The sequence below is a fragment of the Microcebus murinus genome, chromosome 30 (genome assembly GCF_040939455.1).
Source record: "Microcebus murinus isolate Inina chromosome 30, M.murinus_Inina_mat1.0, whole genome shotgun sequence".
Classification (NCBI taxonomy): Eukaryota; Metazoa; Chordata; class Mammalia; order Primates; family Cheirogaleidae; genus Microcebus; species Microcebus murinus.
In genome coordinates, this window is record NC_134133.1 from 1,325,092 (window position 1) to 1,351,716 (window position 26,625).

Below are 26,625 nucleotides of genomic sequence, written 5' to 3' on the forward strand. Positions count from 1 at the left end.
GATGAAATAAAGAGGTTTCCATTTTCACTGATGTATTCCATTTACATTTCAAAAACCGATGTTGGATTTACCTACTAGAAAACTTTCAACTGGGGCTAGAACAACTCAAGCATGCCAATCAATTTTTTTTTTCAAGTGCAAGTTTTGTACAATCTAAAATGCAGATCAAGCATTTCTGATGAAAATCGAGCATCTGAATTGAGACGTACCGCCGGTGCAAAACGCACACCAGATCTCAAAGACTTCAAAAAGAGAGAAAAATAGGTCATTAAATAATTCTTTGCATGGATTACCTGTTCTTCTGCCATCTCCTCCACGGAGGAGGTCTTGCCCAGGGCTTCTTGGTTAGGGTCATCGTTCTTTCTTCTTTTTCACACCTTTATTTAGCACTGACTTCCACTCGCCTTATACGACTTTTCCATTTTTAAGCATCAGCCCCTAATTGCATAGTGCTTTGGTGATAAATTCTCCTTTGATTCTCCCTGTCCTTTGGCACCTCTCCCTGTGTGCATGGAAATCTTCATTTTTGTGGAATGAAATGGGAATCCAATGGGACAGGACACTGGCCACCAGCTATCCCACAAGGAAATGACTTCAACATCAATCTCTCCCTACCGAGAACTCCAGGCCCCGATCCATACTGAATGTTTATTCTTTCTCAATAATGACTGCATTCAAAATACCCCCAGGTTTCTGCTTTTAAGGAAAATAATCTTTTTTTTTTTTTTTTTTTCCTAAAAATGTTCTGGGAATTGATTCTGAATAAGAATGTCTGGGTCGACACAGGTAACAATCCCAAAGTTGGGAATGGACGTGTAACAGTCAAAGAGCAGGGGCATGTTTTAGAAGCTTGACTCTCTCAAAAGCCACTGTATTTTGTTGGTGGAGCGATCCTTTCTGGTATGGAATCTAGACTCTTGTAATGCAATATGTGAGCTGACTTGTGTGGTTTCTCTAAAACCGCTAAAAAGGGGACATTCTTTCTCTTCCTAAGAAGGGTACATTGCTAGGAGGAGCAAACAATTAACATCTTACTTGGGAAGCCTCTCGGGCAAAATGTACTCTATAAAAGACAGATGGCTTAAAATTCCCTTATGTGTGTTCTGTTCAGAAAGGAAAAGGCAAAAAAAAAAAAAAAAGAAAGAAAGAAAAGAAAAATATGAACTTGCTTCATCTTTATAACCTGCCTTACCGGTGTGACATTACTGTTTGCCATTATTAAATAATGCTATCCATTTTATTTCCATTTATATTCATCCTCTTGACATTTTAACCATATTCTCTTATTCCCCCACCTTATTAAACATCAAGTTAACATTCTGAAGAAAAGAGGGAATTACAAGGGCATTCAGCTCCTTCCTGATAGAAAGCATAAGACCAGGTTCCACTGAGGCTACGATTACAGGATCTTAGCAAACTCTTGTCATACGTATTTGTCCGCTGGTTTCCCTATACCTCATTCCTTACCAATCTCTGACAACTGGGGTATAGGCAGGGTAGGAACACTAAAGTGTGTTCAGATGTAAGACTCCTTGAAGAAGGAACCATGTCTATTCTATCTTGTTTATTAATGTATTTCCAGGTATTGCCACACTGTTGGCACTCAAAATATTTTTGGACGAAATTACCAAACTTTTTTTTCTTTTTGAGACAGAGTCTTACTCTGTTGCCCAGGCTAGAGTGAGTGCTGTGGTGTCAGCCCAGCTCACAGCAACCTCCAACTCCTGGGCTCAAGCGATCCTCCTGCCTCGGCCTCCCAAGTAGCTGGGACTACAGGTACATGCCATAGTGCCCAGCTAATTTTTTCTGTTTTTAGTTGTTTGGCTAAAATCTCTTTCTATGTATAGTAGACACGGGGGTCTCGCTCTTGCTCAGGCTGGTCTCATACCCCTGAGCTCAAGCGATCCTCCCACCTCGGCCTCCCAGAGTGCTAGGATTACAGGCCTGAGCCACCGTGCCCGGCCAAAATTACCAAACTTAATGCTACTTAAAGTTATCATTATATAACAGAGCACACCAGCTATTATGCCTTACGATTAATATTTTATAACTGACATACGAGCCAGGGCTGCATTCATTACAATACAGCGTGACACCCGAGGCCACTAGCTGTCAATCACTCGACTCTGGCCAATGAGATCAAGAAAGTGAAGTTTTCATTTTTACTAATGTATTCCATTCACATCTCAAAATTGATGTTGGATTTACCCACCAGAAAACTTTTTAACCGGGGCTGGAACAACTCAAGCATGTGAATCAATTCCTCCCACTGCAAGTTTTGTAAAATCTAAATGCACATCAAGCGTTTCTGATGAAAGTGGAGCATCTGAATCGAGGCGTACCCTCGGTGCAGAAGCACCGCCCCAGATCTCAAAGGCTTCAAAACGAGAGAAAAACAGCTCGTTAATAATTCTTTGCATTGATTACATGCAGACATAATTAGAGTGGGCTGATGGCCCCAAGAAAGATATGCCCATGTCCTAAGCACCAAAGCCCAATAATATCACCTTATAAATACGGTAAACGAGTGACTATTATTACCTTAGGTGGCAAAAAAAAAGAGGTGATTAAGAATCTCGAGGCCGGGCGCGGTGGCTCACGCCTGTAATCCTAGCTCTTGGGAGGCCGAGGCGGGCGGATTGCTCCAGGTCAGGAGTTCGAAACCAGCCTGAGCAAGAGCGAGACCCTCGTCTCTACTATAAATAGAAAGAAATTAATTGGCCAACTGATATATATAGAAAAAACTAGCCGGGCATGGTGGCGCATGCCTGTAGTCCCAGCTACTCGGGAGGCTGAGGCAGGAGGATCGCTTGAGCCCAGGAGTCTGAGGTTGCTGTGAGCGAGGCTGACGCCACGGCACTCACTCTAGCCTGGGCAACAGAGCGAGACTCTGTCTCAAAAAAAAAAAAAGAATCTTGAGAAAAAGAGCTTATTCTGGATTATCTAGGTGACCTTGAAGCCAATGACAAGTTCCTTTTAAGCGAGAGATGAAGGGACATTTGACGGACAGAAGAGGAACGGGCCATGTGGCCACAGAGGCGGGCTGGGGCGTGACAGCCACAAGTCAAGAGAGACCAGCGGCCACAAGAAGAGGACTCGGCACAGGAGGGGCACACCCCCGGAGACTCCAGCCAGCGTGTGGCCCTGCTGACACACCCTGGTTTGGGGACTTCAGTCCTCCAGAACTGCGAGAAACTGACAGCCCCGTTGTCTTAAGCCACCCGGTTTGTGGTAACTTGTGACAGCAACCACAGGAAATTAATAAAAATATATATTTTTTGGATAAGTCCGCTTAAAACAATATTTTAATTAATTTTGCCTTTTAAAAAAAATAAAAAACGTTGTAAAATGTGGCCGCTAAAAGATTTTAAATTATATATGTGGCTGACGTTATATTTCTATTGCACTACACTGGTCTGGAGCAAACGCTCAGAGATTGCACTTCCAAATGAAAAAGAAGCTTAAAACTCTTTTTTTTTTCAACTTACAGAATGCAGGCCGGGCGCGGAGGCTCACACCTGTCATGCTAGCACTCTGGGAGGCCGAGGCGGGAGGATCGCTCAAGGTCAGGAGTTTGAAACCAGCCTGAGCAAGAGCGAGACCCCGTCTCTACTAACAACAGAAAAAATTAACTGAGAAACTAAAAATATATAAAAAAAATTAGCCGTGCATGGTGGCGCATGTCTGTAGTCCCAGCTACTCGGGAGGAGGCTGAGGCAGGAGGATCGCTTGAGCCCAGGAGTTTGAGGTTGCTGTGAGCGAGGCTGATGCCACGGCACTCACTCTAGCCCGGGCAACAGAGGGAGACTCTGTCTCAAAAAAAAAAAAAAAAAATACTATTCCCAGGCCAGAAAAAGGAACCATCCCAAATTTTAGCCTAGCCCAAGATAATACCGCAGAGAGGCCAACTAGCGAATCAACAGCCTCTCGGCAGGCACGGGATGCGTTGGAGCAATTGAAATATTCCATGAAAGCTTAGTCTAGACGATTGCTAAAGTAATTCCCAACTCTTTATTGCTGAAATTTGATTTTATGGTTTTAAAAATGCCTTAACAATGTCTGGTGAAATATGTGTGTTGTGTGTGTGTGTGTGCATATATATATATATATATAGCAAGGAGATTGTCTGGAGAGTTCTCTAAAATCTTGCTAAATAATCAGCCTTATTCCACCCCTAAGAGATGGGAGGTCAGACATTAAACCCACACGTTTCACAAAGCTAACGTTGACGCGTAAATGTTGTCTTCCTGAATCATCCGGGGGGAAAACAGCTCTTGTTAATAGCATTAGTGACTCACAGAAGGATTGGTGGACCAAGCTAGTCTCCCAATTTGTATTTCTCTTCCTTGAACTCCACAATGGTGAATGACAGCTTTTCCTACTCTGCTCATCAACACAGATTATTATTATTATTATTATTATTTTGGCTAATAAGGAAAAACCCTGTTCATTAAATAACAGCTCTCAGGAAGCCTCAGTCTCCCTAAAACAACTTTCCTTCAGCTTGAGGTCACTATGAGAAATGCTTAATTAAAGGAAGGAGGAGAGGGATAATCTTGCCAATACTCCTAGGGTTTGAAAATAAGTCATTTAGCACCTAAAAATTGCAATGTTCTCCGCTATCACTGTTTTCTGGGCTTCATTAATTTTTTTTTTATTTTTTCTTCCCAAAGTCAGCGTCCACCCTTATATAAGATTCTGTCTCTTACAGTCATCAGAGCATTTATAGGCATTAATCCGTGACAAATGGGGTACCATTTGATCCATAACTGGTTTTTTTTCCCTGCCACCTAGAGACAGATACGGTTCTGGAAATAAAAAAAAAAAAATAAGAAATACTTAGGATAATATAAAAATATCACCTACACAGCCCGAATACGCCCTGCAAAAGTTTCAGCTGAAGCAAACAGCACCTCTCAGGGAGTGCAGCGTCCAATGCTTTGACCTTAAATCCCGGATGGCAATTTTTCTTAAAATTGGGAATCGGTGCACAGATGAGAGAATGGAAGGAGGGAAGGAGAGAGAGTGGGCGAGACAGCATTAGGTTTTTACTACGGAAAAGAGACAAAAGAAACAAAAGGACAGGAACTGCCATAGCCTCCGAGGTTTGTTCCCTCACTTTGACTTAAGCAAGGAAGAGTCGGGCCACGTGACACCCATTCATTCAAAAATAAATAAAAAAAAAAAAAAAAAAGGATTTCAGACTGAAACCAGAAAAAGAAAAAAAAAGAAAAAATCAGCCACAGGAAAACAAGCTCAGTATTACCTTTTTTTTTTTTTTTTTCTTTGTCACATTCACTAACTGGATTGTCCCTTTCTTGAATCCACACTTTCGCCTTCTTTATAGACGGAGCAACTGAAGTTTCCGGAGCTTTATCCAAATGCCAAACTGAGCTAAGCTATGTCAGGTTGCACACGTGTTAAAAAAAAAAAAAAAAGAGCACTGTGGCGAAGGAAGTGTCATCTATCAGCCACCCAAACGCATTTCCTGGGCACCATCTGTCCACCCTCTGGGGACATGGTAAGGGTGGCCCTTCTCGGCCACTTGCCATCGGGCTGGGCCGTACGACCAGGTCTGGCCACCGCTTGTGAGCAGGAGCCACTGGCGTCCCTTGTAAGCCGAAGCATTTATTTGATATTAGACCCTCCCCAAAAAACTCCCTTTTTTTTCTGCCACGATGAACAGAACTATTTCAAAGAGATGCTGCTCTGAATTCTGGATTAAAGATGACACAGGTACCCTTCCTCATATAAAGTAAAAAAAAAAAAAAAAAAAAAAAAAAAAGATGACACAGAGCGGAGCCCCTGGCCAAGCTTCATGGCTTGAGCAAGAAGCAAGCTTTTATTGTGTTCAGCCGTAAAGATTTGGGGTGACTGTCACCGCAGCAGCAGCACGACCTAGCCTTGCCTGACATGCCTGTACCTCTGTCTTCATACCGCCCATCCTAACTCACACTGCGGGCACTGGGAGAGACAGAGTTTCTGGACTGGAGTCACTAAGAGCATGAGATCTGGAACGAGACTGCCCTCGTTCCAATCGTGGTGTCACCCCGCTTACTAGCTGTGCGTTCTGGGCAAGTGGCTCAGCCTCTCTGAGCCTAATTTCCCTCACTGGTAGAAAGAAGAGAACAAGAAGTAGCTGCTGCTACTACTACACTTCGCGGTGGGAGGTGTAAGGATTAATGGCATAATATGAAATGCCCAGCACGCTGCCAGGCACTCAGTAAGCACTTAATAAAAAAAAAAATCTCAGTTTAATGTATACGTAAACTTAGACGCAAGTGAGGGAGAGCATGCAATTAAATTTTTTTTCTTTCAAAGCTAGCTTCCATCCTGCCTCCTACTGTCCTCAAAGCACTTGCAAGCATGAATCCTTGACAGAGCAATTCCCTTTCCCATCTTCTTCTGATTCTCCTAATGTAACTTCCACTCTGCCTCTTGACCAAAGACGATGCTATTATCTTTGTCGAGAATTATTTGCTACATGAGCTGCATCTCTTACCTTTGGTGCAGCCCATTCCTGCTGCTTTGGGTCTTGTTTGAAGCCCTGGTTTTCAAGGAAAACCTTGACTCAGATTTGAGAAACTTCCCCCCTGGCAATAATTCCTCCAAGGAAGGGAAGAGGGGAGACAGTGGGTCTTGGCAATCCCCAGAGCCCATAGTAGGAAGACAGGGGTGTCTGTCCTGTCGGGAACCCCACTTTATTTACCGAACACTGGATATAAGGTAACAAATCCTATTTGAAGCTTGCACCTCCAAATGTTCCACTATGATGGCAAGTTTCTTGAATTAGCATTTTTATATTGCTTTCTGTAGATGAATAATACCATGTCCAGTAGAGAGAACTCTACGATAGATTTTATTCGCACCAACAAGTGCGTGAATAGGGCTTTCTGCTTACAATAATCATAAACTGCCCTTCCTCATTCTCAGCGATTTAATTAAATACAATTAACTCCGGTTTGTTTTGGCAACCTATTAATGTCAAGATAGAATATAAACAGACTCATGAAAAGATTATAATTAATAAATCCTTTACACTACTGTAAAATTATCTGATGCTCTGCTTGCCAGAAATACTTTACAGCACTTTTGAAGTATGTTAATGAGGACAGTAAAAAGAGAGATAATAAAGTTTTATCAGAGAACTCGGCAAGGCGTTTTAGAAGGTTTTTGACCTCTTTAGTAGAGAACTAGGGCCTGTTGGGTACGGTTCTTAGGAGACCCTGAAACACTAATTGCAAATTTATCATCATCTTATAATATCTTTAATCCAGGGCTTTAACTATATAGGCTATTCTTTCATGCTAGCTCAAATTCCCTAGAATCTTAGAACATAAGAAACTGACTATTGGCACTTCTTAATTTTCTTCTTGCTAGGGCTTAAAATATTAAATACCATGTTACTTAGGCAATTCTTACTACAAAGATATTATTTTGTGTTCAGAGTAGAAAATATGGGGTATACGTAACAGCGTAGCTGAAAAACACAAATAGTACTCTGGAATAAAGATTTAGGTACCATTGTGTTTATCAGTATATACCTGAATTCCCGTTGTGATTGAGTCCTTTGATAAGAAAGTGATGGATTATTGTAAGGACAACATAATTAATAAAAAAAATCTGAAGAAGTAACGGATAAATGGTATAAGATTTCAGCTGACTATATTGCAATAGGGTGTAATCCAGTCTGAGAGTCACAAAACACACATGTTAACTTTTGGATGGTTTCTCTTTAATTAGTTATTGGTCAGATGTTCAAATTAATTAACCAGACTTCCCTATTAAGTGGTATCCCACAGATACCACCAAACTTCCTGATTAGAGCAGCTTCATCAATAACCAAATGTACAATGTGCTTTTGGAAGGAAAGATACTATAAGTATTGACCTGTTCGTATGGACTTAGAACTCATGTAACTACTATGCATTCTACTACAGAGAGTAACCATAAAATCCCTCTCTTTGGCCTGTACTAAGTATATGGATTTTATTATCAGAAGACTCAGATCTGATCGTAAGTGCATAAATAAATCCAAGTTGGAAAATCTCTATGTGAATCTTTTCTTTGTACAATACTGTGGATGTATGTGTTAGTGTCAAGTGGCTTATTTATCCCATCTTTTCTCTGACATTCATATCTTTATGTAACAATATATCATAACGGCAGCATATCACGTCCTGAACAACTACCGTACGGCAGGCGTAGAATACACATCACCTCTATTTCTTACCAAAGGTCGAAAGGAAGGGATCTGATAGCCAGCAATCCGCACTGCATGGGCGAGGCAGAGAGAGTCCCAGTGACTTGCCCACACTTTAGCGCAAGTGAGTGCGACAATGACAGAGACAGGATGCAAACTCCTGGTCTGTCTGGCATACCAAGCCGCCCCATCCCTGCAGACTCCTCAGGCCAACAGTCACTGGTAGCAAAGAGAGTGAGGTCAGGTAGAAGACCTGCAGGGAAATCAACTCTATGCCCAATTCCCCAAGATGCAGGTAGCTGCTATGCTTATAGGGCATTTATCGTGTTCCAGGAACCATTCTAAGTACTTTGTATGTGCATTAAATTGCTTAATCATTGAAAGCATTATTTTCAAATGAATAACATAACCCCACCTTGAGGAGACAACTGAATTACATGAAAGAACAGCCTAAACCAGGATAGACAACACGTTTCATCTCAAAACTAAATGGCTAAGTCCACACAAGGCACTTAGCACAGTGTGAGGCTCATAGTACCGTGTTTCCCCGAAAATAAGACAAGAGTCTTATATTTATTTTTCCTCCAGAAGACACCCTAGGGCTTATTTTCAGGGGATGTGGTTTTTTTTTTTTTTTTTAAGTACAGTACAACCACCTACATTGATTCAAATAGAGTGAAGTCATCTTCTTCTGGAAAATCACCCTCACTCTCCAAACCCCGAATGCCATCCTGAATGTCTTGCGACTCTATTTCCTTTAGAACCACTGGCCCCGATCTCTCATGTCGAGCACTAGAGCTGTCACGGGGCAGATGAGAAGGGCTGCTCGTGTTCTTTCCTGCTCCGCGACGACATGCATGGGTTGTGCAGATGCACTGCGTAGCCACGCCCATCACCAGGGCTCATTTTCATAGCCACGCCCAGCACTAGGGCTTATTTTCATAGCCACGCCCAGCACCAGGGCTTATTTTCATAGCCACGCCCAGCATTAGGGCTTATTTTCATAGCCACACCCATCACCAGGGCTTATTTTCATAGCCACGCCCATCACTAGGGCTTATTTTCATAGCCACGCCCATCACTAGGACTTATTTTCATAGCCACGCCCAGCACTAGCGCTTATTTTCATAGCCACGCCCATCACTAGGGCTGATTTTCATAGCCACGCCCATCACTAGGGCTTATTTTCATAGCCACGCCCATCACTAGGGCTTATTTTCATAGCCACGCCCATCACTAGGGCTTATTTTCATAGCCACGCCCATCACTAGGGCTGATTTTCATAGCCACGCCCAGCACTAGGGCTTATTTTCATAGCCACGCCCAGCACTAGGGCTTATTTCCAGGTTAGGGCTTCTATTGCACAAATGCCTAGAAATTCTGCTAGGGCTGATTTTTATGGGGAGATCTTATTTTTGGGGAAACACGGTAGGTGCTGGATGATGGTTGCTCTGCGGGGGGTGTCTGTGGTTATTTTTTAAACGATTCCCATCTCATTTAGTAACTGGATGACTGGAACGCTGTTCTGGGAAGGGTTCAGAGGCTCAATTTGTGTTCAAACACAAAGCGTGCCATAATTGATGAGCAATGTCCCCAAGGCCGTGATTGTGGGAAGAACAGGCCGCGTGTCAGAAATTTCCCAATACTCGCCACGAGGTTGCTGTTTTGGGAACGGAGGAAGGTGTTTGATTTGACAATGCAGGAATCGGAAGGGGAAATTTCAGGTCTGGTTACACAAGCAATTAGTACCTCACACGCTATTGGGCTATGGGGTCTGGCACGTTTTATTTGAAAGACAGCAAGTTCTGTATTTTAGCTGAAAGATGCTCTTTCGGAAATGATCGAGTCACTTACCAGAAAGGTCAACCCATGTTACGATAGTCTAGATAATTCATGCAGAATCCACATGATAGATGCCCAAAAAAAAAAAAACTTACGGAAAAAAGTTAAACTGCAGTTGGAGAGAATTCTTTCCCAGTGTGAATGATTTATAACTTCATTTTAAGCAAACCAAAAAAAAAAAAAATCTACACTCAGACCAAGTCTAATAAATGTAGATTTATCCCATGCCGCTGCTTCCCTGCCTGGAGCACAAAAGGGTCTAAAAGAATTTATTGGGAAACAACAGGCCTGTAAACAACACTCGAAAACAAGCTCCTGTTAATTCAGAAAGGAAAGAAAGCGTGCTCTTGGCCAGGCCCGCTTTTACAGTTAAATTAAGACTCCAACATTATCCCAGCCCCAGCACTCGAAAGTCTTGCATGATATAGACCGAGCTACATGCCCAAGAAACGGATGCCTGGCTAATTGCAACTCAACACTCCTCAACGTAGAAATTTATTTTGCAATTTCAATGGACCAGCTTCGCTGATATTCCCAAAAGCAGCACGAGGTTGTAATGGAAGCGGAGTCAGGGCACAACCTAAGTTTCCCTGTCACCTATATGACGATCACCCAGATTTTGCAGCGTTTTGGACAACGGGGAGTAACAGTAGCGGCCACACAGGGTTGTGGTGCAGACCAAATGTCCTATCCCAAGAAACGTCCCGTAGTAGGGCCTGCATGCAGCAGGCGCCTAGTAGGTGGGTCAGTAGACATTTGTTGAATGTCACACACTAAACTTGTTGCACGTTAAAAATAAAAATTATCATCCTTAGGCTTTGAGACGGACAGAGATAGGCAGCTTCCTTTAATATATAACAATCAGACTTTTAAAATCAATGGTCATGACAAGTTTATCTTTTATTTGCACACAGATAATAATTCAAAGATGCGAAAGGCCTCATGGGGCTCAGAGAGTCTGGCCAGAAGACAGTTGGCCTTGTCATTGATAATTAGCTGAGTTGCTTTCCATAGAAACTCTCCCTGCAATACCAGGACTCTTTCTGTCCATTTTACCTCTAGCTCTCCTTCTTTGATCGCCAGTGTGGGCTGAGACGGCAGCCTTTAGATTGCAAAACAGCAGCTGAGAAAAAAAGAGTCTTGCTTTCCCTTTTACTTGGAATGAATACGAGACTTTCTCTAACTAATGCAGAGCCACCAGCTAGCCAGGGTCACTGACTTAGATAACCCTTGCCAGTCCCTGAGTTTTTTTGTTTTTTTTTTTTTTTTTTTGAGACTGAGTCTCGCTTTGTTGCCCAGGCTAGAGTGAGTGCCGTGGCATCAGCCTGGCTCACAGCAACCTCAATCTCCTGGGCTCAAGCGATCCTCCTGCCTCAGCCTCCCGAGTAGCTGGGACTACAGGCATGCGCCACCATGCCCGGCTCATTTTTTTCTGTATATATTAGTTGGCCAATTAATTTCTTTCTATTTATAGTAGAGACGGGGTCTCGCTCTTGCTCAGGTTGGTTTCGAACTCTTGAACTCAAACGATCCGCCCGGCTCGGCCTCCCAGAGAGCTAGGATGACAGGCGTGAGCCACCGCAGCCGGCCAGTCCCTGAGTCTTTTTTGCTCATCCTGTTTCCTTGAGTTGAATAGAGAACACCCTTGACTATTCTCACTATTCTCCAGCTAACCTCCTACCCAACCTTCAAAGCCCAGTACGGAATGCCCACTTCACGAGGGCTTCCCAAATCTTCTCTGCTCAGAAAGGACTGCTTCCCGCTCTGTGGTGATCTAGCACGCTGTTCAGTCACAGCCCATACCGCAAGTAGCTTTGCATCTTAGACGTCGTAGACTTTGGCATCAAAAAAATCTCTGGAGGGAATCAAAGACAACTCTCACAACTCTCAGAATTTGACGGAATTGTCTAAAGCTGTATTATTTTAAACAGTAGCTACTGGACCCGTGTGGCTCTTTAAGTTTAATTAAAATGTGGTTCGTTTTCTTCTTTTTTTAATAAAAGGAATTTTGCAATGCACATTCTTTCTCTGGAAAGAAGTGAGGTTCTGGAGATAGTTAGCCAATTAACCCACTTCAGGGGTGGCCAAAGATATCCACTTTGCACATCAGTGTCAGTCAATTGACAGGCAGAGCCTGGAGGAGGACTGGGAGAAATCCCCTAATCACATCCAGGCTCTGTGGGAACAATCGCGGTGACTGAGTCACCTGGGCTTCTGACAGACTGAAGGATGCAGACTGGCAACACGCATGCCATAAATCTGCCCTTGCTTCTAAGCGATCCTGGGAGCAGCTGTCAAAAAACGTTGCCCTACAAATGTTCACCCAGTGACCTAGATCTCCCGGCACCTGCCCGGCACCTGGCATCTTGCATTTCCATCGGATCAAGAGACGGAAGAAGCTACTAAGCCAGTTCATTTCCATGAGACCTCATCGTCTGGGAAGCTTCCAGATGGGCACATTCTCAGGTCTCGTATCTTATCGCTTTATGTATCAGGATGACGGCTTTGTTTATTTTTGGCTAATGCCTTTTATTTCTAAATTCACGGTTTTATAAAGGGGCTGGTCTCTAGTTATAATCTCTTTGCAGAACCAGTGGTGCTCAAACTTCCCTGGCCACAGCGCGCAGAGTGGGTGAAACATTCAATTCCTACCTGTTTCCTCTTCCCGGTAAAAAAAAATACACAAGTGATAAATACTTGGAAAGAAACTTTATGAATGACCAATTATTTTTATAAGAGGAACCTATTGGCATGCTCTTATAAAACAATGCCCTTAGGCAAGAAAAAAAAAGAGACAGAGAGAGAGAGAAGTTATGTGCTATGAGAATATGTCACAGAGTTTCACAGGTAGTGTCTACACAATGTCACTATGCAAGCCGACTTTAGGGTGATTGCATATACCATCCTGCATCACTGAACAACGGGGCTATGTTTTGAGAAATGCATCGTTAGGTGACTTCATCACTATGGAAACATCACAGAGTAGTCCTCATACAAACCTAAATGGCATCGCCTACTACCCATCTGGGCTACGATGGTACAGCCTCTTGCTGCCAGGCGTCAAGCCTGTGTGGCATGCTGCTTTCTTGACCACTGTAGGCAATTGTAACCCAACAGCCAGTATTTGTGTATCCAACTAGAGAAAAGCTACAGCAAAAATACAGTCTTATAACCTTCTGGGAACACAGTGGAATAGGAGGTTTGTTGCTGACACAGCATCATGGGATGCACGGCGAGACATGTTTTAGCAATAAGAACACAGATAGATCTTGTCTGAGCCACGGTCCAGGAATGTCTGAAAGTCTAGCCTTCAGCAAATTTGAAACCCAAAGTATGCAAATATGCATCATCATGATGGACTCTGGGGTTAACCAACCAGCCCGCAGCAAATTTAATTGGTAATGATGAAACCAAACCAACAGTAATTTATAATCGAAAAGCAAAGACCACAGCAACTGAGAATCACTAACAACTCAAGACGACACTCACGATATACCATTAACAAAATTATCCTTCCCCAAATTGCACGGATTCTAATTCTTTGCATGCGGAAACTTCGCAATGTTTCCAAGAGCTAGCAGCCAGTTTTCTTAGTAGAATATTGAATTAGGGAAGCTCAGTAGACCTTAGTTACATGTCACTTCCAGTAGAACGATTACTCAGTGGGTTTTCTAAAAAAGTTGCCTTTATTCAAATACAAAAATGAACGCACATGAAAACGTAAGTCGTTTGCTCAAAAGAACAAGAAGAAAAAGCAAAAAAAAAAAAAAAAAAACTTGGATTTCAAGATAAACTTATAACCTACTAGTGGGCTTCAGGCTAAATTTTGAGCACTTTAATAAGGTATTAGATTAAGATTTTTATGTAGGCATCACTTTGCTCCCGGATGCCTCCCTCTGTTTTATTGCCCTTAGTGATTATCATTTTTTTTCCAATATGAATCTACAAGAAAATTAATTTTTAGCTAAGATTTGAGTGAGACTTCTGGTTAGACCGTTGGCTGCATTGTACACAGGCTTTCGGGTGACCAGAGCCTCGGTGATACCGACTAGAGGCTCAGAGACCCAGTGTTTCCACCAGTTGGGTGTAGTAAGCAGGGAAGGGATAAACCACAGGTGTAATTTTAAAGCAGCCCAAGACACAGGTGCATAGAGCATCTCCTTTGGCCCTTATTCTTCTTACCTCTCCCCAGCCTGTCTGCATAAAGATACTGGATAAATTGATTAGGAATCATGAGATATTAGAGTTGAACATGGTCTTATCCTGTCTGAGGTTACACATTGACAGAGTGGAGGCAGGACATAGCCCTCAGTCAAGTTTTGTTTGGCCCACCTGACGTTTAAAAGGTAAAGAAATTACACACAAAATTCTAGGTTTCTAGCTTGCCTTGGAATAGCGGATGGTTTCCCAGTGGACCTCTCTCTCAGGTGAAGCTAAGGGTGTGTTTGTTGTACCTTCTAGATGTGCGTGTGTTCTTGGGTTGATTAGCCCTCCTCAGCATTTCCTGATGTCTAGCAGATGATTTCTGTTACCCACCTGGTCCGTGAAGGTATTTGCCTCGATTATCTATGAAATCATCCACAAAGTTTCCAGATAGTTTTAGCAGAATGCTTTTTTTTTTTTTTTTTACATCTACAAAAGGAATTCCGGACTGAATCTTGCTATATCCGATAAGATAGATAAAATGAATAAATCAGTTCCTTAGGCAGTTGAAAGCTTCGTTATTTGGCAGGATACCCTTCATTGTTTATGAAACACATGGATCACCCCCTTGGAGCTACAAGACACACTATGGAAATTCTCGGTTCCTTCCAACCCTCTCATCTGTCACTTGGACAACTTAAGGGAAATCTTCAAAGTCCCCAGCCTGGGACTCTTGCCCCAGTGCATTTTGCTCATCATAACCCAGTATAAAAAAGACTCAATGTGGTCCTTTCCCACCAGGACTTGAATTTCAAAGGCTATAAAGTTAGTGCTTGGCCAAAAGGCCTGGTTGATCAGTAAATATGTGTTGAATACCCACCCAGTATTTATGCAATGGGCAGTATGACCTGCTCCCTAATCCAGAATATGTTGTTCATTTCAGGAGCACTGAAGTGCTTTTCCCCCCATCCCCAGATGTGGTGGCAGCTCAGCTAAATCTGGGAGCTGACACGTTAAAGCACCCTATTGGCCCATTTTTCATCCACAAAAGTGGGAAATAAGAACATCCTTTGAATGCATGTATCCGAAGCTTGGATTTATTCTCGAGTGACATGAAAGCATGCTAGAAAGGGTGCAGTAAAGGTAAAATGCAGGTAATTGCATCAGGAGGACAATGGCCCCATCTGAGGATGGAGGAGATCTTTAATCAGGCTCAAGGGGGACTTGGGCTGACCCTGCCCCGCCAGGAGGCAGGAGCCACTTAATCAGCAGGCAGATTGCTCAGCATTTCCATCCGCCTTCCGAGAGAAAAATCTCTGTGATAACATCATTTCTCTTTTCTTTTTTCTGGACCTTTATTACACAAATTCAAGGAAGGAGAAAGACACAGTGGGCCAAGAGAGTTCCCTAAGTGCTTTAGGGACATTATCTTTGGGGAATTCAATTAGTCTGTACAAATCGTTAACAAAATAATTCATCTTCTCTTTACCCCCAAAGAAAGGAAAAATTGCTTCTCTGGTGTTATTTTCTCTCTGCTACAAAGATGAAATTTTTCTCCTTTTTTTCTCCTGATATCAAAAGAATTTGGGAAGTAAAATCCCTTTCCTTATTTGCTAAGTGACACTTCCTCGCTCCTTTCTTCAGTCCCTCGAAACCACTTCTAAAATATTTTCTAAACCTACAGGAAAAAACAACAAAACCACCACCACCACGACAAAGAGCTCCTTATGCGTTGACTGAAATCCTTGGGGATTTAATGTTTTACTACATCTGTAAGTATACTCTGTGAATTATTATCATCACTGGAATAGCTGTCAAAAATTGAATGGAGGCCGGGCGCGGTGGCTCACGCCTGTAATCCTAGCTCTCTGGGAGGCCGAGGCGGGCGGATTGCTCGAGGTCAGGAGTTCGAAACCAGCCTGAGCAAGAGCGAGACCCCGTCTCTACTATAAATAGAAAGAAATTAATTGGCCAACTAATATATATATACAAAAAATTAGCCGGGCACGGTGGCGCATGCCTGTAGTCCCAGCTACTCGGGAGGAGGCTGAGGCAGGAGGATCGCTTGAGCCCAGGAGTTTGAGGTTGCTGTGAGCTAGACTGACGCCACGGCACTCACTCTAGCCTGGGCAATAAAGTGAGACTCTGTCTCAAAAAAAAAAAAAAAAAAATTGAATGGAGTCAAATATCTACACAAATACACACACACACACATGCATACATGTATATGTCATACCAACAATTTAATGTTTATAGAACTCCTCCAATTTCCAGGTATTTCCAAATTACAAACACACACAAATACACATGCAACCATATACACACACACACACACACACACACGCAAGTAGTAACAACTAAAGAGAGTGTAAGATTCCACCAGACTCTTTATTCCTTCTTTCCCTCACAACTTAACAAGCATTTTCTGGGCGCCTACTATTTATTTGTCAAGTACATCGGTAGAGGCCAGAGACAGAAAGAGGGATAGCACAGTATTTCGGAATGATCTTGGCCCGCCCTTCTCGACACATGTGATATGAACAGGCACTGTTGATGTTAACCGAGTTAAAAAAAAAAAAAAAGTGTTTGAAACTTTTTAGTCAAACAAAATCAGATTTCTTACTTGCAAATCTTTCCAGAATTTTCTATACGCTTACGTGAACTGCAGATCTCAAAAAGGAGAACGTACCAAACAGTGAGAGCTTCCCCAAAGGGCCATCATCAGTGGGATTACTCCAAGGAGCGTCTCCAACGGACAGTGTTTTTATGAAGTATAATTTGAGGAAGGCTGCTCTAGACATTCTATTGGATTAAGGCCCTTAGAAGAAAGAGGGCCTATCTCCCTTCTTTTTTCTTCAACTGAAACATTGTGTGATGTATTTCTAATTTTACCATTAAAGCTCTCCGTAGCTAGCAGTTTATGCTTTTTATTTAAAAAACAATATAGGCTCATACCAAAAGTGAATCCAAAGCACACCTAATTATAGGAAGTAAACAGTTTAAGTCATTCCAAGCCTCTCACCAGATTTAGCCATCACTGTAGAAAGGTTGTTCATATCCTTTTCCACCTTGTTTATGCATGTGCAAATATGATTCTTTTTCTCCAAAATTATTTTGAAGTGCTCTTTTCCTTGCTTTCTTCACTCAGCAATGTCTCATGGGCATTTTTCCACATGAGTACATACACACACTTGTTCTCCTTTGTAATGGCCACAACAAATCCCATTGCATGGATGTACTAGCATTTATTTTACCAATCCCCCCCCCCTTTTTTTGAGACAGAGTCTCACTCTGTTGCCCAGGCTAGAGTGCCTTGACATCAGCCTAGCTCACAGCAACCTCCAACTCCTGGGCTCAAGCCATCCTCCTGCCTCAGCCTCCCGAGTAGCTGGGACTACAGGCGTGCACCACCATGCCCGGCTAATTTTTTCTATATATTTTTAGTTGGCCAATTAATTTCTTTCTATTTTTAGTAGAGACGGGGTCTCGCTCTTGATCAGGCTGGTTTTGAACTCCTGACCTGGAGCGATCCTCCCGCGTTGGGCTCCCAGAGTGCTAGGATTACAGGCATGAGCCACCGCGCCCGGCCTACCAGTCCCCTTTTGATGGAGATGAAACTCCTCTCTAATTTTTTTTTGCTATTAAAACCATCATTGAAGCCGGGTGCGGTGGCTCACGCCTGTCATCCTAGCACTCTGGGAGGCTGAGGCAGACGGATTGCTCCAGGTCAGGAGTTCGAAACCAGCCTGAGCAAGAGTGAGACCCCGTCTCTACTATAAATAGAAAGAAATTAATTGGCCAACTAATATATATAGAAAAAATTAGCGGGGCATGGTGGCGCATGCCTGTAGTCCCAGCTACTCGGGAGGCTGAGGCAGGAGGATCGCTTGAGCCCAGGAGTTGGAGGTTGCTGTGAGCGAGGCTGACGCCACGGCACTCACTCCAGCCTGGGCAACAAAGCGAGACTCTGTCTCAAAAAAACAAAACAAAACAAAACAAAAAAACCATCATTGTGATGACTATACCTTAACATGCACCTTTTCAGATTTTTCCAATAGTTTTCTTAGTGTAAATGCCTAGAAACGGAATTACTGTGTCAGGATTTGCAAATTTTATATTTTGGGAGACACTGCCAAATTGGTAACTAAAATGGCATACCCTACAGTTAAGAGATTTTTACAGAGTTCAACGTTGCAAGTGTTTTTAAGAGAGTTAAAATTGTCATCCTAAATGAACTTTAAAACATTAGCAATTAAAGGCTAATGTTCACTTAGGCCATCTCGAAATATTTTTGTTTGCGGCAGGATATAACGTCTATTTTCCTTAGCTATAATGGAAGCCATAGGCTTGAGTGCACATAAGTAACAATTTTTTTAGCATGATCATAATTCTCTTATAAGTTCATGAGATGAGCAGGAAATATTTATTTGCATCTCTATTTGGTTTTGATATCATGGGGCCTTATCGGATGTCTATAGCTGCACTCTGACTCTAAGATGAGGTCAATATCGTCGATCAGATGATCAATGGATTATTACTAGCACTGGTTTACAGCAAATAACAACCTGTCTGCTCCGATGCTTGGGCCAATTCACTACACTTAGCAACCCCGCACTGGTATGCATTCTTAAAAGGCCAATATGCAACCATGGGAGTTCCCACTATTTCTTCTATATTACCGCTATAAAACAACTCTTTATTATAATGTTCCTTGGTAAATTCCAGTGGATATTCTTTAAGCAGCTTTCAATAAAGTACTATTGAAATGTTAAGGTAAAAATCAGTGTAAGGCACAGAAGAATGCTTTTTAATATTTTAACAAAAATACCGCAATTTAAAATGGATGGTAATGTTTGGATTGTAATAAGTCATAAATGAATACCTCTAACGTACCTAGTTTGCTTGATACAGCTTTAAATCAGGTCAAGTATAAATTACACAGACAATTCTGCTCAATAATCTCTTTCTATATCATTTCTGTACACCCTGTCAATAAAATAGAAGTGACTCGATGAATGAATGATTCATTAGGCACTTAAAACTTCTTGTCTCATGTAATTTATCTATATAAGTTTAAATTACTAACAAATCCCAAGGATCTTTTTCTTGCTAAAGAATTTTGAGATGATCCATATTTTATTAAATTTCAAGGACCTCCCTCTCTCTCTCACACACACGAACACACACATGCCCACACACTCAAAATTAAGCAACTATCAAAATTACTGTCATACTTCATGGATCCATAAGGGGAACAAACTCATCTTAAATTAGAAAGTTACATTTAGCAAAAATCATTCATCCTTTCTTTACCTGTTACACAAAACACTGGTGATTATAAAGAGCTGGATTTGTCTATTTTAATTACCTGGAACAACTGAACACCACTTTTGAGTTTTCATTGCTTAGTCTGTCTTTTTTAAATTAAATGCACACCCCCCCCCCCAATAGCTTTACTGTGAAAAATTAAAAACAGGCATCACTATTCTTCAAGTCGTTATGGTGATTTCTTTACACGGTTCCCAAAATAAAAACTCCATCTAGCCAAATATTAAATTATTGAAATTACAAATCTGTTAATCTACGGCACATTCCTACTTGTGCGATTTTTTAAAAATTCACTTGCCTTTGATGGACTGTTTTAATCTCCCTTAACTAGTGAGTAACTGAATTCCTAATACCATAAATATGAAAAATAGGAAGTGCTCAGGGACTGCAGGCAAATACATTAAAATCAGTCGGTTTTCCAGTTAACGTAATTCTCATTCTGCTTGTGTGCAAACACGCTGCACTAAAAGGACAGATCACAAATTCACGGTCTCACGGAAACACGGTCTCAGTGTCACGTTATGACAGCGGAAATTGGCCCAGATCTCTAACTATTTCCCCCCCGAAGGACCCTGGCGGGCTGGTGGCAGCCAGGTGTGGCAGCCCAAAGGAGGGGGGACATCACGTCCAATTCCACTCATCTGTCAGCGAAGTGGATTATTTCTTGAGAGACTGAAGTTGGCTGCTTGCAATCCGAGCACCATCAATCTTGCGGTGCAGGGGACAGCCAAGCTGCCTGCAAGAGAATTGGGGAGGGAGAGGGGGAAGGGGCTGGCACAGCCACTCCTAGGCAAGTGACCAGGTAGTACAGAAGCCTTCACTCTCCCTCCAATCAAGGCTCTGAGAGAAAGATCTGTCACTCTCCAACATTCCCCTGCTATGCTTGGCATGCACGCAGCGTCTGCTTGCTCTTGCTCTATGAAAGAGGTGATTTTTCAAGCTTAGGCAAATGTGGCAAAGCTCAGGGTCTGCGGGGTGTCTCATTTTTTCTCATCATGTCACTTGCTTTTAACCGATTTGAGAAAATGAGATTATGGGGGTTATTTTTTTTTCCTTTTTTTTTGCTCATTTCTCCAGCTATTTTATTTATTTATTTGCTCGTTTAGGGGTGGATTGTCACAGATAACTGGCCCTGATTCCTCTCTTGTTTTCATACACATTTCATTAGTGTCCCAGAAGATTTAAGACCTGCAAAGGGACGCGCCACCACTCTCATAAAAAAAAAAAAAAAAAAAAGCATATTTTTACTCCTAAAATCAAAATAGAAGATTATATTAAAAAGCCTGGCTAGGGTAATCTAGAATATTGCTATGGCCAAGATCTATCACTTTAATCTTCACTGCTATTGTCGAGAAACCAACAAAGTTGAATAAACGTATTACATGGAAGCATTGGACTTTAAGTTTAATATCATTTTAATCTCTCTGCATCTAGAAAGGGGTATTTATAGTTTCCTCATTTCAACAATGAAGCTGAATGGCTCTCAAATGGGTAAGCGCTTGGGGTTGCAATTGCTTTCACTGCTACAGTTTCTTGGGGAACTTGACGCCCAGATCAACCACGGGCGTTGGTTGATAATAAGCAAATTCTGCAGAAAACAATGGAGAAAACAACTACTGAGTTTAATTCCAGCCAGAACTTAATAATGCGCTTCTCTGCTTAAGATATTATGTTTTAATGATAACCCTTACAAAAGCGTGAGTTTACTTATCACGCATAACCCACCCCTACCACCAAAAAAAAAATCTATGTAGTAACTGCTTAATACAGACAACCTATGGGAAAGCTCATTGCAGATTGTTGCACTGTGCATATTTCATGATTATAAGCATAGAGGGTAAAATAAGAAGCATAGCACTGGGTGGTATATTCTAGCCCTGTACCACCACAATAAAAAAAATTAAAAAAAAAAAAAAACAACAACAAGAGATAAAACAGTTTTCGTTCTCACTGTATGGATTCGTAGCTGCAAAACTTCTCTCATTCAACACCCCTGACTTCCACGCTTGCAGTCTATTAAGTGGGGCTGTCAGAAATATTCCTGATTATTTACAAAGAACTTTACGACTTACAAAAGGACTTGCTCGGAAGTTATTTTCAGTTTGATCACACCCCCTCTACCATAGCCCCAGATGGGAAGCTGGGCTCGGGTAAGAAAAGTCACGTTCCCAAGGTCATGCCACTAACCCTAAGTGACAGGCAGAGATGGGGGCCAGCCCCGAGCCCTGTGATCCAGTCACCACGAGCCACTCACCAGCTCGGCCGTGGCCACCCCTCTGCATGGGTTTGCACTCACACAAGTCCACGAAGGGACATGCTGGACATTTTCACAGATTGCCTGCAAGGGCTCAAACCTCCTCAAAGGGGCTTACCTGGCAGGGTGACTGCGTGCACCCAGAGAGACACCTGCTCTGGTGGCGGATTCAAACCCCTTGACTCCCTCCCCGAGGTAGCTCTGCCCTGCTGTGAGGCGTCAGCCAAGTCACCCAACCCCTCTGCACCCCCCATGCCCAGACCAGGGGAAAAATGACCCCCACTCGCATAAGGATCATAGGAAACCGTGTGAATTCACTCTGAGAGTCGTGCCTAAAACATCACAATTGATAGGTGGCTATTTTAAAAAAAAAAAAAAACATAAATTCTTATTTCCAAGTACCCCAAGTGCAGACTTCCCCCACAGTATTTGTATGACCGAGTAGCAGCGAGTCAAAGGCGGTCTTTGGCCAGAACAGATCCGTGATGAAGTGACGGGAGGTGACAAACAGACCCCAAATCCTGGGCTGCCTGGGAGCGTCCTGCGCCAGGCTGGGGACTCCGGCTGGGGACGCGCCAGGGTGCACAACGGAGGCGCAGCGGTTTCCAGGCCCACCTGCAGGGCCACCAGCGCCCCCCAGCCACCCAGGAGGGGCTGAGGCCACCTGGGGACAGTCCCCCCCCCACGTCAGTCCCCCCTCAGTCCCAAGCACAGGCCACCCCACCCCTCCTCCCGGGGTGGCCGGGGTTTGGCACCCAGCGAGCGCGCGCGGGGACCCTGGGCTGCGCCTGCCCGCGTTGCACCCAGCCTGCCCCAGCCCGAGGAGCGCCCCAGGGGACAGCGAGCAGCCCCGGGAGGTGCTGCCCGCCCGAGGATGGCAGCCCCGAAGATCTCTCCAGGCCTCTGCGCATCTGGGAAAGGCAAGGAGCGCGTAGACGCGGGGCTGCATAGACGCGGGACTGCGCTGCGCGGATGGGCGGAGGCCCCGAAGGGATTTGCAGGATTTGCAGCTGGGGAGGGAGGGAGGGCAGGGAGCACTTCCGAACTGAGCCTGGGAAACTCGGATCCGGATCCGCATGCAACTGGTCCCCAGAGCCCAAACCGGACAGTCCCTGGGGCAGGGAGGGAGGGGAGGGGGAAGGTCATGGTCAAGGGGCAGGTTGCAAAGGATGCAGAGGCTCAAGCTAAACAGAACACAAGAAGAATATCTCCCTTGTTTGGAGAACAAGGGAAGGGAAGGACAGTTGGGGGGCGAGTAGGAGGAAGAAGAGGCTGGCAAAAGAGGCAAAGAAGAGGAAAAAAAAAAAAATCCAGGCTGAAGAGTGAGGCCACAGAAGGGCAAGAAATACACACTCTGCACAGAATGACAAGAAAACGAGATGCGTCCGGGGCTAAATATTCAATTTTGGGGGGAAATCGGGCGAGAGGGGGCCATGTCCTGAAACTGCCCAAAGAAAAGCAAAACAGCCACACTGAGCACACTGGAAGAACAGGCAGCGAAGGAAGGGAGTAAGGAAAGGAGGCCAATTAAACCAGGAAAGAAATAGTAAGTTACTTCTTAACTTCTTTTTCGTTGACAACTTATAACTTTCAAAGTTAGTTTGGGGACTGCCCCCCTTCCACCCCAATACACACACATTTCTTAGCCACATACAGACCAAAACGATAGACTCTAAACTCGGTGAAAAGGGCATCCCGGGAACAGACGCACAAAGATGGCATTTTGCCTCCCTAAAAAAAAAAAAACATCCTCCAAGTTGGGAAAGCTATCCCCACCTTTGGCAGAGTATTTTGCTGTTGGGCAAAGCATGCAGAAGCAATTGCCTTCTACTTTGCAAGGTGTGTAGGAGCAAGCGGGTGGGACGACCTGGACAGACACCTTCCTCTTTTTCTGAGAAATGAATAGAAATGCCTCCGAAACATTTTGGTACACTCCCCCACCCACCCCCGGAAGCATCCAGCCAGCTCGGGTGTCTTGGGACTCAGAGGCAAGCTGCCCACACGGTGGCACTTTCTGTCACTTGCATTCGACCATCTGTTATGGAGACAGTGGTGAGCCCGCCCGGGGGTGGGGGGGGCCGGGGTGCAGCCAGCCCCCTGCTTACCTGGTCTGTGCAGGTGGTGCTGTTGAAAGGTGTACTGAAGGGACCCATGGCACAGGAGCATCGCGAAGGCACTAATCCACAGATACGACACCCAGGACATGGCCGAGACCATTGCCATTCTCTAAAGAGAACACCGGACAGGGAAGGTTACACACACCCCCAGCTTCAAGCCCCACCGATGAGCATGAGCAGAGGGAGGTCTCAGACCTCACGTGCCACTGCCACTTCCCTGGCTAGAATGAGTGACCCAGCCGAGGTCAGGCCAGGAAGCAGGATTGAGAGGAAGTCCTTTCCAGAAGATCATAAATTCATTTTTTTTTTAAAAAAGAAATTCTGCGAAACGAAATTCCAAATGCTGCCAAAATAACAAAATTAAGTTGTTGGCTATCGGCTAGGCAGTTTGAAACAATGTAGGCTGACTAAAATCCGATTTTACACAGTGCTCTTTAAACCCCAGTTATCCCAGCTTGCAAAGCTGCAGACTCCTGTTCATTCTAACTTCATTGCAAGTCTGACATAAGCCTGGAAGGAAAGAGTGGGTTCTTTTTTTTTTTTAATTCTATACTCATGAATTTTTAATTGCAATGCTGTCTTCTAAACTAAGTAATCATTTCTCAGAGGCATGTTGTAATCTCCTAATAGAACTGATCTTTTTTGGCTGGACTTAAAATCAGAAGGAATTGTCTTCAGCCAGAATGAGTTTCAGATGCAAGATATATATGCATCTATTCCAGAGCAAGGCATCATTTACAACCCTGCTCCTAAGATTCATTCCATCGTGGCATTTGTTGTGCAGTGTTGATGAATATGCATATACAGGTGGTATGTGTATTTATGGATGAACACATACCTTTTCTCAGGCACAAGAAACTTTGACAGCCTTATCATCTGCACCTACGAGGATCTTAGGAGCTACAAAGGCTCAACTGCGCTGCATATTGTCCAATTTCTCAAACAACACCTTATGTTGCATTTCATATTGCCAAATTAATCAAACTCCAAGCATCATCGTTACTCCGCGAGTGGCAGGGACACAAATTCTGTACAAGAATCCACTTAACTATATATATATATATATATATGCTTTTCCCTCAGCCAGACTGGGCTTTGGAAGCAAGATTGTTTTCTTTCTTTTCCTTTCCACTGTCAAAGCATACCCTTGAAGGATTTTAACTGTGCATTGAAAACCTGCTAGGGACCTCTTCTTTATTCGTGAAAATTGGTACTCCTTTTAAAAACTGTGATGTCCGGAAAGCAAAATTATACATCATATATGCACACAATACAGGATAATTTGTGTGTTTTAGGAGAGAGAGGTAGCCTCCGAAGAGAGTTTTAGGACTATAATAGACAAATGGTGACAACTATAATTAACTGCAAAGTAGGAAAACGTTATTTTCATCAGCATGCTGCTGTTCATGCCCGAGTCTGTCTCTGATTCAGACGGAATACTCACTTTCTAATACTTTGCTGCCCACTGTTTACTTTTGCACACACATAACCTGGCCTTATTGCTTTCAGAATTGTCAGGGCAACATAGATGCATTCATTCTCTTCAGTGGAGATAAATAGCAACACCCCTACTGCGAATCCCAAAAATGAATGCATTTTTTTTCGGACTTTTCCAGAATACCCTTTAAATTATAGAAAGACAAAACAGAGGTGATTGTGTTTTGTCAATTCACTGTGCTGTGAATTGCAAGTTAAAATGCACTAGGAATTCATCTAAACTTGAAAACAAACAAACAAAAAAATCCCTACCCAAATCAAAACTTGATGGTATTTCTATGACTGCTTTCTCTTGCTCATTTCTTCACCTACCTAGATCTCAGCACTCAAAAAGATCACTGTGACTTGCCATTTGCAATATGCATTTTTTTTTTATTTAACTTTAATTCTCACCATTACTTCCAAGCCCCCTTGCATACCTCTCTCACTGCTTGCTCCTTTACCGAGAGGTTGTCTAATAAGTTGTTTCTCCCAAAACAGGCATCCAGCCTGCACAGATCTGTAGGTATGACCGAATAGGTTCCAGACCTGCTTTCACAATCTTAAATCCTTAAAGTGGGTGTCTTACCTGAAAAATCCAACCAAGAGCAGAGTACTCTCTTAGTGTTCATTGGAAAGATCTAACACTTTCTAAAATCCATCTGTGCCACATTTGAGATTTTTTTTAAAAAAAAAAAAATGCTTCCCAACAATCTTCTTTATCAAGATTAAAAATATATATATGTTTTCCTCTTCCGATCCAATTTCCACGGTAAAGGCATCGGGTGCATTCAGACTGTATTGTCAGAAAAGGAGCCAACGTTTGAGGGGTGGAAACCTTTTCATTTTTCACCTTTCAGTCTTCCCCCGTTGTCACCTCTGGCTGATGAGACCCTTTGAAGGGATGGAGAGACAGCATGCAGTTTCTCCGGGGACAATCAGTTTACAGTTGCTCAAGGATCCTTCCCATTCTGGTGCTTTCCGGGGCAGCAGAATGTGGGATCCGGGCTGCTCTCCCGAGCTGCAAGTAGCAGGAGTCTGTTTCAATACAACCCTCCTCTCTCCGAAGTATCACACGTCTTAAAGTGACATTGCCTCTATTTCAGCCACAGCGGAATTGTGACATCTACCCACCACCAACTCTCCAGCCACTCAAAGCAGCGCCTTAACACTCTGTTGCCCGATAGAGAAACGTTAGAGGTTTTTCCCTGATAGCGTTCATCTGCCAGAAGAGCAAAGAAAGAGGCAGAAAGAAACAAAAG

General features: G+C 43.2%; 1 protein-coding gene across 1 annotated transcript in view; it reads right to left on the reverse strand.

The window, feature by feature from the left end:
* The window catches only part of TAFA1 (TAFA chemokine like family member 1), a 488,138-nt gene extending 461,748 nt beyond the window's left edge, over positions 1-26,390 (reverse strand). Inside the window, exons 1-2 of the mRNA XM_075998829.1 lie at positions 25,953-26,390; positions 23,876-23,996 (exon numbers count right to left, since the gene is read on the reverse strand). Coding sequence (XP_075854944.1) covers positions 23,876-23,993 — 118 coding nt within the window. The 5' untranslated portion in view covers positions 23,994-23,996; positions 25,953-26,390. The remainder of the gene's footprint in view (positions 1-23,875; positions 23,997-25,952) is intronic.
* Positions 26,391-26,625: the final 235 nt, after the last annotated feature.